General features: G+C 49.6%; 4 protein-coding genes across 4 annotated transcripts; 2 read left to right on the top strand and 2 right to left on the bottom strand.

Annotated features, from left to right (window-relative positions):
• Positions 1–2,738: 2,738 nt before the first annotated feature.
• DFJ58DRAFT_427154 (uncharacterized protein) lies at positions 2,739–4,571 on the bottom strand. Its single transcript, XM_041380356.1, has 9 exons — positions 4,362–4,571; positions 4,220–4,291; positions 4,092–4,163; positions 3,808–4,026; positions 3,710–3,760; positions 3,452–3,647; positions 3,259–3,393; positions 2,978–3,208; positions 2,739–2,924 (listed from the first exon to the last, which is right to left on the bottom strand). Exons 1-9 carry the CDS (start codon positions 4,437–4,439, stop codon positions 2,893–2,895), a joined length of 1,086 nt encoding a protein of 361 aa, XP_041243020.1. The 5' UTR covers positions 4,440–4,571; the 3' UTR covers positions 2,739–2,892.
• Positions 4,572–6,900: 2,329 nt separating this feature from the next.
• On the top strand, positions 6,901–10,102 carry DFJ58DRAFT_792879 (glycoside hydrolase family 29 protein). Its single transcript, XM_041390378.1, has 15 exons — positions 6,901–7,168; positions 7,215–7,338; positions 7,394–7,453; positions 7,508–7,562; positions 7,617–8,234; positions 8,292–8,325; positions 8,381–8,412; positions 8,463–8,532; positions 8,586–8,696; positions 8,749–8,909; positions 8,960–9,140; positions 9,193–9,289; positions 9,344–9,539; positions 9,590–9,701; positions 9,761–10,102. The coding sequence occupies exons 1-15, from the start codon at positions 6,944–6,946 to the stop codon at positions 10,058–10,060; spliced, it is 2,376 nt and encodes a 791-aa protein (XP_041243019.1). The 5' UTR covers positions 6,901–6,943; the 3' UTR covers positions 10,061–10,102.
• Positions 10,103–10,227: 125 nt separating this feature from the next.
• Positions 10,228–11,205, top strand: DFJ58DRAFT_427026 (uncharacterized protein). The gene is made up of 2 exons (XM_041380354.1): positions 10,228–10,950; positions 11,003–11,205. The coding sequence occupies exons 1-2, from the start codon at positions 10,495–10,497 to the stop codon at positions 11,129–11,131; spliced, it is 585 nt and encodes a 194-aa protein (XP_041243018.1). The 5' UTR covers positions 10,228–10,494; the 3' UTR covers positions 11,132–11,205.
• Positions 11,206–15,447, bottom strand: DFJ58DRAFT_886637 (uncharacterized protein; the record flags this gene model as incomplete). The annotated part of the gene is made up of 13 exons (XM_041394655.1): positions 11,206–11,585; positions 11,638–11,840; positions 11,891–12,043; positions 12,100–12,237; positions 12,314–13,055; positions 13,108–13,343; positions 13,395–13,556; positions 13,606–13,750; positions 13,800–13,873; positions 13,927–14,216; positions 14,266–14,347; positions 14,398–14,650; positions 14,887–15,447. 13 exons carry the CDS (start codon positions 15,445–15,447, stop codon positions 11,280–11,282), a joined length of 3,345 nt encoding a protein of 1,114 aa, XP_041243017.1. The 3' UTR covers positions 11,206–11,279.
• Between the last annotated feature and the right edge of the window lie 92 nt (positions 15,448–15,539).

Here is a 15,539-nt window from a genome sequence, read left to right as displayed (position 1 = left end):
CCTCCGAACCAGTGACAATGCGAGTGCCGTCCGGCGAGAACGAGACCGAATTAACTGATTCAGTGTGCCCACGCAAGGGCTCACCGACTGCCTGCCTCGTTGCTGTATTCCACAGCCGAACAGTCTTATCCCAAGAACCAGTGACGATGCGAGTGCCGTCCGGCGAGAACGAGACCGAATTAACTGATTCAGTGTGTCCACGCAAGGGCTTACCGACCAACTCCCCCGTTCCTGCATCCCACAGCCGAACAGTCTTATCCCTTGAACCAGTGACGATACGAGTGCCGTCCGGCGAGAATGAGACCGACCGAATTGGACCAGTGTGCCCCCGCAAGGGCTCACCGACTGGCTTCCCCGTCGCTGCATTCCACAGCCGAATAGTCTTGTCCGAGGAACCAGTGATGATGCGAGTGCCGTCTGACGAAAATGAGACCGAGTTAACTGAATGTGTGTGCCCCCACAAGGGCTCGCCGACTGGCTCCCCCGTCCCTGCATCCCACAGCCGAACAGTATTATCCAAAGAACCAGAGACGATGCGAGTGCCGTCCGGCGAGAACGAGACCGACCAAATTGAATGAGTGTGCCCCCGCAAGGGTTCACCGACTGGCTCGCCCGTCCCTGCATCCCACAGCCGAACGGTGTTATCGAAAGAACCAGTGACGATGCGAGTGCCGTCCGGCGAGAACGAGACCGACCGAACTGAACGAGTGTGCCCCCGCAAGGGCTCACCGACTGGCTCCCCTGTCCTCGCATCCCACAGCCGAGCAGTCTTATCCTTTGAACCAGCGATGCGAGTGCCGTCCGGCGAGAACGAGACCGACCAAACTTCATCAGTGTCCCCCTGCAAGGGTTCACCAACTGGCTCCCCCGTCCCTGCATCCCACAGCCGAATAGTCTTATCCTTTGAACCAGTCACGATGCGAGTGCCGTCCGGCGAAAACGAGACCGAGTTAACCCAATCAGTGTGCCCCCGCAAGGGCTCACCGACTGGCTCCCCCGTCCCTGCATCCCACAGCCGAACAGTGTTATCCCTTGAACCAGAGACGATGCGAGTGCCGTCCGGCGAGAACGAGACCGACCAAATTGAATGAGTGTGCCCCCGCAAGGGCTCACCGACTGGCTCCCCCGTCCCTGCATCCCACAGCCGAACAGTCTTATCCTCCGAACCAGTGACGATGCGAGTGCCGTCCGGTGAGAACGAGACCGAGTAAACTGAAGAAGTGTGCCGCAAGGGCTCACCAACTGGCTCCCCCGTCCCTGCATCCCACAGCCGAACAGTGTTGTCCGAAGAACCAGTGACGATGCGAGTGCCGTCCGGCGAGAACGAGACCGACCGAACTGAAGAAGTGTGCCCCCTGAGCACGGTCTGAACAGCTGGCCAGTTTATATCACGTCCAGATGCGACACGAAGAGTATTCGGAAAACGTGCAGAAAACCTTCTCGATAGCGGAGAGTTGGCAGGCGAGAATGAGAGTGCTGATATATACAGATGTGGTGTGCTGTGTAAAATCATGCCGCCGAAGACTTGAATGAACCTCTGTACGTCCATTGCAGTCGACGAGACATCTTTGAATTCGGAATCGCCCTGTAGTTGAGCATGAGCGCTTTATCTGACACATAGTAGCAATGTGCTCACTTTCAGCCACTGGGCAATGGGTGGAAGGGCACGAACTGCACCGCTGAGCGCATTGGTCAGGGCGAGTGACTCCAACCAGAAAAACACCCGCTCGTGGTCAAATAACAGTTTCACTTCTTTCGCGAGTTCCTTTTCGAAGGCTGTGGTTCGTACGTGCGACATCCAAAATCGAGATGAATATGACAGATGTGGGGAGATGCATTTTTGGACTCGTTCTTGCAGCCCGGGATCTTCGCTATTAGGCAGATACGATGACTTTAAATCACAGATATTGAAGCGAAGACCGTCTTTCATCACTCGAAGTGATGCGAATGCAAGGTCGCGTTGCGCCTTAGACAGGTCGATGAAAAACTCTCCACTGGATCGTTCGTCCGTCAAGAAATCGTGGAAAGATGCGTGAAGGGGTCGGATTGGGGAATCTGGGGGTGGCGGTGCCGCTGAGGAGGGAGCCCATCCTTTTTACCACAAACTCCATGTCAAAATTGTCCTCTTGCGTTGGAAAATGGCGCCTCATGGCATTCAGGGAAGCTAAAGGAAGTGGTTCAGCTGTGACTAGTATTTGTCCCATCACTGAGCGAAATATCGCCAATGCAGTCGAACGCTGTTTCTGCGAATGCAAAGATGGATCCCCGATAATGATATCTTCTAAAATGAGGCGATACATGTCGTGCAATAGCGGGCTTCCCTCAGCAGCATCACGTGACACCACACCCTCGTAGCAAACCTTTGGGGATACCATATTGGACTCTTTGATATATCTGCAGGCGAGACGCGCCCACTCGAAAAGACCATCGGCTTTCTCAGCGAGGACTGCGAACTCTCTATCCTGGAAATCAGGCCCTTCCAATTCCTTGGATACGTAAGCACGGATGTCGCGCTCTGCAAATTCTCGTGGAATGCCATCCATCGACATCTGTCGAATATGCTGAGCACCACGAAACTCGTCATTGATGTCACCAAGCGGGCGAGAGGTAACGATGAAGCGGAAGTTGTCTGGGAGGTCTGTGATTTTGGGAACGTCAGGGTTTTGATGTTTGCCAGCTAGAATGCGGAGGAGGCCTTTCCGTGTCTCTGCTCTACCGCTCTCGTCTAGTGCATCGATCACGATCACGATGGGTTCCCCAGTTGACCCAGATGACTTCTTCAGTGGTTCGATAAGAAGCTTCTGCCATTGCTGGACGATATCCGCTGTCTTCTTCAGCGAATTCGCGGTCTTAACTGCATTTGCCAATTCCCGCCTCATCTCCGGATCACGGTCAGCCAGGTCGAGCGCGATCGTGGAAAAGATCTTCTCATGGCGACGATCTGCTTCTCGCTGGCGGTCAAAACAGTAGCACGAACCAAGCCCTCCCACGTCGTTGAACCACTTAGCAATGGTGTGGGCGATGGCCGATTTGCCCTTACCTGCAGGGCCAGATAGCCACAGCACGCGTGGAACGTTGTCCCCAGTGCTGTTGACCCATTCCGCAATCTGGGAAAGGATTTCCGTGCGGGTCCCTTCAAGGCATTCTTTTCCGGTATCTAGTCCCGCACCATCTGCATAAGTCATACCGCTGAGGTCCAATGTTTCTTCTGAAAAGATATGGATATATGTGAAGTCACAAGGACGTCTGAACCCTTACCCATACGGTGGACGTGTATGGCCACGTCGTGAAAAATCTGGTCCCGGAAATTTTCCATGAGCGTATTGAACACGTCACTGTACTTTTTGATCGTATCTTTCGTTTCCACGAAGACGTTCTTTCCAAGTCTCTTCCCTGTGATAATGGTAGAAGCTTGAGACGGTACAGAGTGCAACAGCTTGTTAAGACTCACAAAAGTTCTTGGTCTCCGAATAATCTTTGATAAATTGAGCACATTCACGGGTCTGCTGAGAAATCTTTCCAAGGACAGCGTGCATCGACGAGATTTTACCAATCATCTCGTCTTGTGTTATGAAGCTGTAAACCTGGCACGACTTCTCGAGAAGTTCGCGTACCGCTCTGTCGCAATCCACTTGCGCTAGAATAATCTGTACAATTGATTGTTGAGCCACAGTGGGCTGAGATAGAGAGAGAGAAAATGAAAGCGTACTTTGGCTGCACAAGACAACACGCCCAGAGCCATCTTTGCATAAGGATGTAGCTGTGAGACTATATTAGTTCGGTTCTCATCGAGAGGAAGGTCCATACATCCGCGATCTTCCCGATAACATCGTCGAATATCTTGAGAGGTTTGAGATAAGTGTCCTGGAACTTGTCCGCAGTATCGAGATCCTCTTGTGCGCCTTGAACAAGGGAGATCACGGTTGTCGCATGTCCCGAAAGTGAATGCATGACCTCTACAGCTTCTTGAGTAACCTGAAGCGCCGATCGGGTATCAGCCTCCACCTCCACACCAGACGGAGCCGCCTGAACGTGCACGACCACCAGAATTTAGAGAGCGCAGAAACTGGAGGGCAAGTATGAGAACTTACCGAGGTCGTTGAAACACCTTCTTGATTGACATTCGGGGGAACAGGGCTGCGACTGCGGGAATCCTTCGAGCGCTTATGCCAATCTTAGCCGTATTCCAGGACAGTCACTACGATGCTCGTGGACTCACAGAGGGTCTTAACTTGTTTACACCGTCCTTGACCTTCCCTAAAAAACGATTGACTTTGCCACGGGTTCGATGCTAGACGAAGGATGCGTCAATGTCAGTATTTGGAGTGGAGTGAACTATGTGATCCTCATGAGCTACGTACCGGACCTTCACCTGCTGTTGTTTCGTTAGAATTATGGGTTTGTTGAGTCGAACCTCTCGACGATTTGCCTTTGCTCATTGTGAATACTAGTAGTTGAAGTGGTGTAAAATAAGATCTAGTCCCATATCATTTATATGAAATAACAAGCCATTAACGCCTCGAGGCAATATTTGTTCCAGTGTTGCAAGCGCTAAGCGCTAAGCATTTGAAGTTCGACCGCGTTCTTCTGATGGGCCGACGGCCTGCCCGATGATTGTGACAAAAATAGCCACGGTAGTTGCTCGGCAGTGCTTGTAACATGCTACCTTAATGAAGCACATCCTCGATCGCAAACCTCAAAGCCTCAAACTGACTCTATATTTCCTCACTATGCAGAGTGCGTAGCAGGCCGACCTGCAGAGTGTTTATACGTCATAAAAACTGCTTTTCGTCCGTTCAATCGGCCGTCAGACTGAACTGCTGTACTAGTACTAACCCAAAACATGATGTATCATTCTTGATTCTCTCTCTTCTCCTCGTCTCACCCACCCAACAGTATTATGCATAATCAACGGCATGCAGTTACCGCACCCTCTTAGTCCTAGGCCTCAATCTTCAAGCCACATCCACTTTTCCACCAAGAAGGCTGGTGCTCCCCTTAAATGGTCGTTTCCATCCACCACGTGTACTAGATGCACTCCCGTCAGCCAGGCAGGTACCCAAGACAGACAACTCCATCATCCACGTCGTCAGCGCCAGGGTGCAAAAGTCCAACATCGTTGCCGTATCCGTGTGTCCTGGGCTCTCCATTGCACTGCTACTAACGCAGTTCTAGGACAGGATCAGTCCTCATTCTTCATTTGACTCGAATACCTAGATCATCCTGACTATTCCTCAAGTATACATTCCCCTCTTCCGCTTTCTTACGAAATCCACGACATCTACTACGAAATTCGTGCTGCATGTCCTTTTTCTCCCAACGTCTTTCAAGAACAATGTTTACCAAGGCACCGATGCTCCACAAGAAGTGTTCCAGGCAAGTACATCCTACCGCGAGTGTGATATTGTTAACCCACGGATACGAAGTCCTACGATAACAGATACTGTCGACGCGCAGGTAGGTGAGTCAGTTTACTAGGTTGGTGACGATGTTGATGATGATGGATACACGCAGGCAATGGACTTGGTGTATACGATAGAGTCCGCAACATATAGGGCGAATAAATATCGAGCTATGGAGCGCGAACAGCTCCGAACTTGCAAGGAAATCATAAAACACGACAAACTGCAAGTGCGCCACAACCGCATTGATTCCTTCCTACCCGCGATATGCAACACACTCCCTCATCCACCTAGCATTAACTGAATTCCTTGACGACCTCCACACCATCCAAACCCTCCAAGCACGCATCCAGCACTGTCCAGGGCTCCCACTCCCAAACCCCAGCTGCTCATTTTGGTTCTACCCACCCTTAACCATCGCCACTCACGTTTCTGATGCATGCTGGCTTTGTCGTTGTTGGCTCGGGTATTATTCGGACGTGGTTTGCGAGGAGGATCGTGGATAGTGGAAGTGCTGATGGATTAGAGTTGTTGTGTTGGAAACGAGATATGTCTGTTCTGGGGCGACTGGGAGGTAAGTATCGTATTTACTCTTTCATAAAGTAGCACATTAGGCAAATCTCACTACCTCTATATCATGACTATATGATCACGGACAAGTTGTCGCCCAGAAGATGATTAAATTGAGGTTAGCTCATCTCGAGGAGTCACGAAGCGTCGCTGAACAAGAAGGTATTCTTGCAGAATCTCAGTGGCGGGAGGTAGAATCAGTAGATGTGTTTTAGAACTCGAACATGTTCGAGCAGGCTGCAAAGATAAAGGTCCAAATTTTCCCATGCTTCTAAGCTGCGCCCATTCTGCCGGCTTTCTCCCCAACTCCTTAAGCATGATTCTTTACTCTCGTGGTTAGTTCGCATCTGTCGGGTTCCAAATGCTTGTGCGTTTATGTGTGCGCTCGCTGGCGATTTACTTCCTGTTTCTTTGGTACTCCTCTTCAGTTGTGTCAGATCCCGGTCCACTGTTTCAGTGTATGGGACTTCACATTCCTTTGTTCACAGACCATCAAATAACTAATTAAATGTCATAGACTCATGAATTCACTGATCAGTGCCCCCGCCTGATCTATCATGCTTTGATTTCTCCAGCCATTTCTGAGATATCTCTCAGCTCAGTTGGACGCTTCAAAATTTCAAGGTTGAAACTTCAAAGGCTGTTTGCCACATTTCGCACAGTAACTTGAAGCCTTTCTAACAGCGGCGTAATCGAAACCGTTGAGCGCGGCCACGTCGAACGTCATTCTCGTCTTCTCCGAATCATTTCAGCGTGTCGTGTACTCGACTTGAAATTAAACCACAATCATCAGATACGCTTCTTGCCGACCCTCGTAACATATGGAAGAAACATATATCATGAACATGACAGGCTACTGTGACCATGGTCAAATAGTATTGTTTATGCGAATGACATAACACCGATATTTTGCCTAGCTGTGGATAGAAAAGGTATGCACCCTCGCGAAGCGGCCCCCCTTCGAGGCCGCTATGAGAGTCTTTGGTGTACCATTGCTGTGCGGGGCTTTACTCTCCTACTTTCGCACTGTAAAGTCATCCCTCGTCACATTTCCATCTGCTGTCATTCCACTAAGCGATCTCTTCAATAACCAAGCTGCTTCGTTAAATGGTACCACTGGCAACTTCGATGGGAATGGCGCTACATATGCAGCAGAGTATTTACCTGAGGGTCCATGGTTGTATAATGGAATCTTGGTGAGGATCACGATGACGAGTTGTCTATTCACTCAGCGATCTTCAGTATGACCTACCATCGACTTGGGGCCAAAGCCAAGACAATGTCATTGCTGAAGGACAAGTTGTGAAACTTTCGAACGCAACCTATGTTCATGAGTTGCACATCGTATATGCAGGGGATAGTTCGGGTAGGAAGTGCAGTCAGCTATCCGCATCCTCTCACGCGTTGACTTGAATTCGCAGATGGATTAAGTGGAACGTTCAGCCTGAACTATGCGGATAACTCAGTTAAGTACTTGAAATGTTCGTTTCCCTTAACCCCTGCGCAAACTCTGCCAGCTCATTGCCAGCGTTTAGTCACCGGGAAAGGCTGGTGGAGATGGCCTATTCTCAACTGGGGAGAAATTCGAATGTAAAAAACGTGCATTGTCTTCGCCAACTTATACTGACTGTTGACCCATAACAGACCATATCATTTCGAAGAATATTCATCCAATAAAAACTGGAATTCTAGCCAAATATTCCAAATATCGCTATCCGTACCATCTCGTGCGCCGCTTGAGAGTATCACACTCCCAAATACGTCTTCTACTTCGGACAGACTCCATATATTCGCACTCTCTATGACACCTTCTTTTGAACTCTCCAGTGGTCTTCTGGTGCCCCAGCTCTCTGTTCGTAGTGCCCAATTCAGCACGAGGTGGGAGGACGTCAATGGGCAGCGAGCTCAAGCCGTCGCCATCACCCTTGCGAATCTACTCCCAGGGAGTCACGCGACCTCCTCGAACGCATCCATAAACTCGCGATATGAGATCTCAGTAGTAGGCGAGGGGGTCTTCACAGTCACGCCTGGCCTCGTGTATCGCCTGGTTCCCGCAGACCAGGCTCGCGTGGACGTCCTTGTTCTCAACAACAACGGGACGGGAAATGCGACAGTCACGATCAAAGATGAAATTGGGAATATCGTTGGGACTTCCGTGGGCTGGCCCATCGTCCCGCTGCGGACCGAATGGACAGCGGACGCTGATGTGCTGAGCACACATGAGACGCCCACTTGGTGGAACCAGGCGAAGTATGGAATATTGTAAGTACTAGATGATTCCTAAGGATTCAAATCATCCATGGACTCATGCATTTGCAGCATTCACTGGGGCATCTACAGTGTCTCCGCTTGGGTAAGTATGTTTGCGCTGTCAGTGACGCTCACGTTGGTTGATGCATTTTAGATAGGGCCCACCTAGTACAACTGCAGAGTGGTATGAGTAAGGATGTTCTCAATTATATGCGGCAGGTCATTCTGACACAAGAGCAGCTGGGAACTCCATAATCCCCCAAACTCCAACTCGCCGACGTGGGTACATCACCTGGACACTTATGGGAAGGTAAGCATAATGAGCTTTCAGTCAGCATTAACGTCCATGACTGTGGACTGCAGGATGTCGTATACGATGACTTTATCGCTAACTTCACGGCGTCTACTTGGAATCCAAGTGCCTGGTTAGATCTGTTCACCGAAGCTGGGGCGAAATACTTTGTTATCGTTACCGTGCGAACTTCTTTGTCGTTTGTCAATCAAGTCTGACCATGCCGCATTGCAGAAACATCACGATGGTTACGGACTGTTTGATACGAAAAATACCACACATAGAAGTAGCGTACACCTTAACCCACATCGTGACTTTGTCAAAGAGCTCATGGACACCGCCAAATCGGATTATCCCGACATTCATCGGGGAACGTACTACTCACTTCCCGAATGGTAAGAGTGTTGATACCGCGAGTATGGCTCCTGTTTCTAATCTCCTGCAGGTTCAATCCAGACTACTCCAGGTATGGGCTTGGTTTATGGCCAGGAGGCTTGGCGCACAACGCATTCAATGCGTCTGAGCTGGAGCCTTATACAGGAATATTGAATATAAGCGACTACGTCGAGGATTTGCAATACCCCCAGATGCTGTCTTTGGCGCTGAGCTATGACACGGAAATCATGGTTAGCTCGTTATTATACCGACTTCTCAGCATGCGCTGACGGGCCCTACTAGTGGTGCGATATCGGAGGCCCCAATAAGACGTTGGATTTTGCTGCACAATTCTATAACAAGGCAATGCAGAATGGCTATCAGGTTACCATGAATGATCGTAAGTTGTCTTTGCTGCGAAGTTTTAAGCACGCCTGATGCATACCCACTCAAGGTTGTGGTGCGGTTCCGGACTTTGACACACCAGAGTATACAACGTTCGGTTCCCTGTCCACTCGCCGCTGGGAGACGAGCGAAGGGATGGACCCGAATAGCTACGGTCTGAATACTGCCACCAATGCGAGCGAGTACAAGAATGGAACGACCATCATCCAAACACTGGTCGATATTGTGAGCAAGAATGGAAACTAGTGAGAAATAGCATCTATCGCCTTGCTAGTTGTTTTATTTCATTTCACAGTTTACTCGATGTTGGTCCCACCGCGGAGGGTGACATCATTGCACCAATGGCAGACAACCTCCTCGCTGCTGGTAAATGGCTGAAGTATGCAGGTGACTGTGTCTATGCAACGGTAAGTCACGAACACCCCTTTTGGCAATCCTTTATTCAGATGAAACGTGTGCGCATCAGGATTACTGGTACCAAGGGTCCCAAGATCCGACGGGATCATTTAGGTTTCTCACCACACCAAAATCATTTTGCATCATCGCATTCAACAAGCCGAGCGATGGGCAAGTGACGGTGGATGCGGGTGACGTGGCGCTACCGATTCAGGAGGGTGACAATGTTGTGCTGCTGGGGCCATCAAGGAATTCGCAGAGCCTTCAGTGGAACATTGATGAATCGGGTGTCTTGACCATAGTAGTGCCTCAGGATCAAGTCGACCAGGTAGATTATGCCTGGGCATTCCAGGTGATATATTCCGGGTGAATGTAGGACTAATAGCACTAATGTCTGATGGTCCAACGCCTAAACGTCCACTGGTGACCTACATAGTTGAGGATGCCACGTGCAAATGTTGTAGTTATCAGCGTGTCACGTGATTGACCCACCAAGTCACGGAGTCACGGACGATGCGACCATTTTTTTGTTGTCTGGGTCCATCCAGATTCCACAACCGTGTACATATCACGCCATACAATGTGTGGACGTCGCCAGCTCCATTGACCAATTGGCCTTTTTCCGGTCCCTTATGCCTTGTAAATGAGGTGCTTTATTGCGTTATCTCATTCTTCTTCATTACCGATTGGAGCGAACTAATAATTGACGTTAATCCACTATAGCAGCTTCCTTTGACATCACCTATAAAATCTAGCGTACAGCAAAACAATCTTTCAGTCGCTTAATCCCCAAATATCTCCACCATGTCTTTGCAATCTGCGCATTGCGGAACGCTCGGCCTGACCGTCTCACCCGATACACCAAACCTAACATCAATCAGCGGTTACAGCCACTACTACACGTCTCCAGAATCCTCTCAGCTGGCCGGTGCAGGAGGCAAAGATATCCCCTTGAACCTATCTTTTGAAATTGCAGAAGATGATGAGGGTATTTTCATCTCGAAGGCAGCTGCGGTTTGGCAGGGTGCTATTCCCAAGAGAGCAATCATTCCCCTTCCTGCTCGAGCACGCGCGATGCCCACAGGCACCGTTCAAGGTCATGCTGCCACTCGTCTGGTCGATCCCATTTCCTGCGATGGCACCACCATGTCACACGACATGCAAATTTGCACCGATGAAGTGGCGCAAGAGCATCAAGGTATTCCCGACATATTTCAGAGTATCTCGGCGACACCAGGTCTTCGATCATGGAGTTTTGAGGTACGTCCGCTTTCTTGTCAACATTGCTTACATCACTGACCTATTTGTCCAGGAACTCCGTACAGAATGCTACTCACAATCTCGTCTTGCGACTGGCGCCGCTCCGCAAGCAGTTCCTCCTGGCGCGCCGTCCTGGACGATCATTCCCCCAGCCTTCACTCCCTACAAAGTGATGACTTAGTTTAGATGCTTCCAATTGTGCGGTAGTTATGCGTGGTAGTTTGATCTCAAGTGTGTACAAGTTTATAATGTGTAATGCTATGTAAACCATATAGTTATCCATCCGTTATATATTCGTGTATAGATATCTAGTCTCTATCAAAGAGAGATCACGCCATCTCTTCCGCGATGTTAGCATATGATTCGTCTGACTCGACCGCTCTCTCGAAACGTCTCCGCCCCTCATGCAGCACAAAAGACGTTGCAGCTATGAGTAAGATGGTCAAGATGTCCTGCCCCCCAAGAGCATCTGTCTGGAAGATTGCTTGCATGAAGGGAACATAAACGAGTGTCAGTTGGACAAAGAATGATATCGATACGGTTGTCACAAGCATCTTGTTTTGTATCAGGCCACATCCGAGACCGCGGTTCTGCACTGCAGACACGAGGTCAAGGAAGACGAAGCACGTGAAAGTCTATTCAACATGTAAGTTGTGGTAAGTAGAATTCAGGAGTCCAAGAACCGACCATGGTTTGTTCCCGCCTCGAAACAAGATCATCACCAAGCGCAATGGTATAAATGTAAGAGGTTCCACAGACAATGGTAGCTGCCGAGAAAAGGACGCGGTATAACAGGCGTTTAGTGATTACCGGCTCGTTTTTCTTCCGTGGAGGTCTTCGCATGACTGCTGGATCTATTGGGTCGACGCCTAACGATTGACTTGGAGGACCTGGAACTAAATCAGACATTCGTTATTCGAGGGCGACCCAAAGAACATACCGTCCATCAAAATATTAATGAAAAGTATCTGCATAGCGTTGAGCGGGTTGCTGAACCCAAACAGCGTACTGAGTGTAATGAGCGTCAATGCAGCGGCAGCTGTACTGAGCTGGAAAGACAAGAAGTTTTGGATGTTGTGAAAGATAGATTTGCCTTCAGAAGCGCTTTCAATAGTTACGTGACCATGATTGGAAGAGTAGATTGCTCACCCTCCTCGACAGCAGGTAATATTGTGCTGAAATTGTCATCCACGAGGATAGCATCAGCGGCTTCCTTCGCGACGTCGGTACCACTTTTCCCCATCGACACACCAATGTCAGCCATTTTAAGCGCTGGCGCGTCATTGACTAGCGAAACAGGCCGAAGAAAAAATAGGCAGAATCAATATAAGCATGCTCATGGCATGATATAGACAGCACTCACCCCCGTCCCCAGTCATAGCCACAACAGCTCCACGAGCTTGGAAGGCTTCGACAATCGCCATTTTGTGTCGCGGTGTTGTCCGCGCGAACACGCTCACGCTGCCTACCCGCTCGATGAGCTGTGATTTGCTCATCTGGTCGAGATCCTTTCCAGTCAAGCAATATTTGCGGAGCTGGCCATCGCGAGCATGTGCAGGACCAACGCGGAGCCCCAGTTTTTGGGCGATAGCCAAGGCTGTCTGCTCAGCATCTCCGGTGATCATAACAACTTGTACCCCGCCGTTCTGGAGCAAGCCGATAGCATCCGCAACTCCCTTGCGTGGGGGATCAAACATGGCCTGGAACCCAACAAAGACCAGATTGGTCTTGTCCTCATCAGGCACTGGGGTTCGCGACACTGGCACTGACTGGGTGGCGCGGTGCTGTGGTTGTGCAGAATCCTGGCGAGGAGAATCGATAGATCCGTATCCATACGCCATGGCAATTACCCGAAGGCCCCGCGACGCTGTTGCTTGAGCGTTGTTCAGTATGACGCTGCGCGTGCCAGCGTCCAAGGCAGATATTGAGCTGTCCGTAATAAAGTAGTATTTGCAACGATCCAAGATGGCGTCGATAGAACCCTTGATGTAATATATCTCGCTAGGAGAACCTGAATAGATAGTTGTGGAGTGTGAGTGAATACCGCTGACGGCCATGTACTTTTGTTCCGAGTTGAAAGGTTTTTCCGAAAGCCGGATGAAGGACTTTGACCAATTTTAGTATAAAACACTGATGACGCCGTTGCTGCAAACCTACCTGCCGTTGATCTGGTATATTGAATGAGGACAGAACATTTATCAATGCCACGTCGGTTGATTGTCCAACGTATTTGCCCTCGCCATCCTTAGCCATCGAGGAATTGTTGCACAAAGAGCCGATTTCCAGAAGCTTCCTAACCGCCGGGGATATCGTTGACCGAGGGCCATCGACGTGAATGTTCTCATCGACGACATACATCTCTGTGACGGTCTGTTCATTCTTTGTCAAAGTGCCTGTAACATCAATTGTAACAAAAGACAAAGATGATGCAATTATTAACTGACCGGTCTTGTCAGAACAAATGACAGAAATGCAGCCCAAAGCTTCGACAGAATGAAGTTTTTTTACGATAGCCTTTCTCTTCGACATCCTTAGCACACCAAGAGCTAACGTGACAGTCGTGACGATGGGGAGGCCCTCCGGGATGGCTGCTACCGCAAGAGATACTGCGTACAAAGTTAAATGAGCAAAGATGTCGTTAATGGAATCAGCTACCTCCGATGGTGAACATGTCCAACCAGGGCCGCTGCTGCCACATGCCAATAAGGCAAATGACTCCAATAATGCCGAAGGATATAACCGACAACTTCTTGGCCAGCTCATCCATGCTCAATTGAAGAGGCGTGCGTTTTTCCTCGACCTGTTTGGAGCTGAGCATGCTCCTGATTAAAAGCTCAAAAGACACCTACATCTTGCATCATGGAAAATATCACACCAAACTCTGTTTGAGTACCAGTGGCGATCACGACACCCACGCCACGACCTTAAAGTAGTGGGGGACTAAGTTCGTGGAGCCCGCTCTTAATATTTACTCACCGTTCCGAACCAAAGTTCCCATGTATCCAATGCATGATCGTTCAGCTAGCGCGACATCTCCTAGTTCTTCTGGGCTATTCGAAACAGTTGAAGACGTAGAAACCTGAGAGACGCAAGGATCGGAATCCTTTCGACGTGCGTTGGTCTCACCAGTCAGACTACTCTCGTCAATTTCGAGGTCTACTGCCGTGATGATACGCATGTCCGCAGGAACACGGTCTCCCGATGAAAGCGCAACAATATCCCCAGGAACCAGCTCATTGGCAAGAATGTGAATATCACGTTTGTCACTGTGAACGTTGAGATAATGGAACATCTGACGGAATATTCGTGCCGCACCGGATCACATGGCAGTGGTGTGGTACGAGCTTGTTAAGCGCTTCCAGGCTTTTCTCCGAGCGCTGTTCCTGCACAAAGCCAACTAGGGAAGATGAGACACGTCAATAAAGTCCCGTAAATGTAGATGCTCACCAGTCAGTACTATTAGCACTGCTACCGTGATACTGATTGCATCGTCGATGTTTCCCATGACCGCACTAATCACAGCGCTGCCGCATAGGAGCAGGATCAGTGGGCTCTCGTAAATGGTTTTAGCAAACTTGAGCAGAGCTGGTTCAGGTAGAGATACAGAAAATTCATTATATCCATGGAAATCCTGCAGCGTTAGAATCGATGAACTAGGAAGACCAGAGACTGAGGACGTTTTGAAGTGTGCCAGAGTGTCCTACGAAGGCAATTTGGTTAGTTACTGATACTCTAATACCGGACGGAACCGCCGCATCTATTTTTACCCTTTTCGAGAAATCCATTTATGGGGATTACGCGAAGGTAGGGATATTAAATAGGCGCGATCAGAAGAAATCCGAGCTTCCATCCTGGATTTCTAGAACATTGCATACATAGGACCACTGCCAGTGGGACACGTACGCAAGATGAATAGATTTGAAAGGGTGTACTCACCTCAACTGCCCAACGAGCAAAACGCGCAGCAGGAGTTTCCCTTCTGTCTTGATCCTCTCGAAGTCTCAAGGACTGGCCGACCCGTTCTCCCGCTGGCACTAGTTCATAACGGTCTTCCGCAGCCCCACCCGAGAGTCGGCGTGCGAGGCCCTTTACCCTCTGCCAGAGGGGTGGTAGCCCCTCGCTAGAAGTAATGTCACTGAAATTCGAAGATAATTGAAGACTGGGGTCTTTAGGTTGATGATGTCTTCTAAGGGTTGTGCTATATGCAAAATGGGTAGAAGCGCCTGGTGTAGGCTGTGGTTCACCATTCTGTACAGCGGATACAGATGGGAAATAGCTCGAAGCTGGTGGCGAAGGGCTTCGTTGGTGTGAATATGAATATACCTGGGGCACGGGAGTAGACGAGACCGGTAATATTGAATGAGCGGATGTAGACACGAAGGAGGACTCTGAAACGACGGAAAGCGGATCGCTGGCGGTTGCGCTGGAGGTGGAGGTAGTCATTAGGGATGAGCGTTTGCCAACCGTACCAGAAAGATTACGGCGTGACTTGGACATCTTGCTCGAGATTTATACCGAAGTTCTGTTTGGCGTTTCGAAGTTCTGCAAGCTCAAGGCGTAATAACTCGACCCGGTGCAATTGATAGAAA

This window comes from Suillus subalutaceus, assembly GCF_016647625.1.
Source record: "Suillus subalutaceus strain FC151 chromosome Unknown DFJ58scaffold_66, whole genome shotgun sequence".
In the NCBI taxonomy this organism is placed as follows: Eukaryota; Fungi; Basidiomycota; class Agaricomycetes; order Boletales; family Suillaceae; genus Suillus; species Suillus subalutaceus.
The sequence above is the reverse complement of the archived record's forward strand: the minus strand, read 5'-3'. Positions and strand labels throughout refer to the sequence as shown.

Excerpts from the sequence above, each read along its gene's own strand:
- DFJ58DRAFT_427154 (XM_041380356.1), bottom strand. The coding sequence starts at position 4,439 with ATGAGCAAAGGCAAATCGTCGAGAGGTTCGACTCAACAAACCCATAAT. Across the intron at positions 4,292-4,361 it reads CAACAGCAGGTGAAGGTCCG|CATCGAACCCGTGGCAAAGT; the intron begins GTACGTAGCTCA and ends TCCTTCGTCTAG. Across the intron at positions 3,209-3,258 it reads CATACACGTCCACCGTATGG|AAGAAACATTGGACCTCAGC; the intron begins GTAAGGGTTCAG and ends ATATCTTTTCAG.
- DFJ58DRAFT_427026 (XM_041380354.1), top strand. The coding sequence starts at position 10,495 with ATGTCTTTGCAATCTGCGCATTGCGGAACGCTCGGCCTGACCGTCTCA. Across the intron at positions 10,951-11,002 it reads TTCGATCATGGAGTTTTGAG|GAACTCCGTACAGAATGCTA; the intron begins GTACGTCCGCTT and ends CTATTTGTCCAG.
- DFJ58DRAFT_792879 (XM_041390378.1), top strand. The coding sequence starts at position 6,944 with ATGAGAGTCTTTGGTGTACCATTGCTGTGCGGGGCTTTACTCTCCTAC. Across the intron at positions 9,540-9,589 it reads GTGAGCAAGAATGGAAACTA|TTTACTCGATGTTGGTCCCA; the intron begins GTGAGAAATAGC and ends TTCATTTCACAG. Across the intron at positions 9,702-9,760 it reads GTGACTGTGTCTATGCAACG|GATTACTGGTACCAAGGGTC; the intron begins GTAAGTCACGAA and ends TGTGCGCATCAG.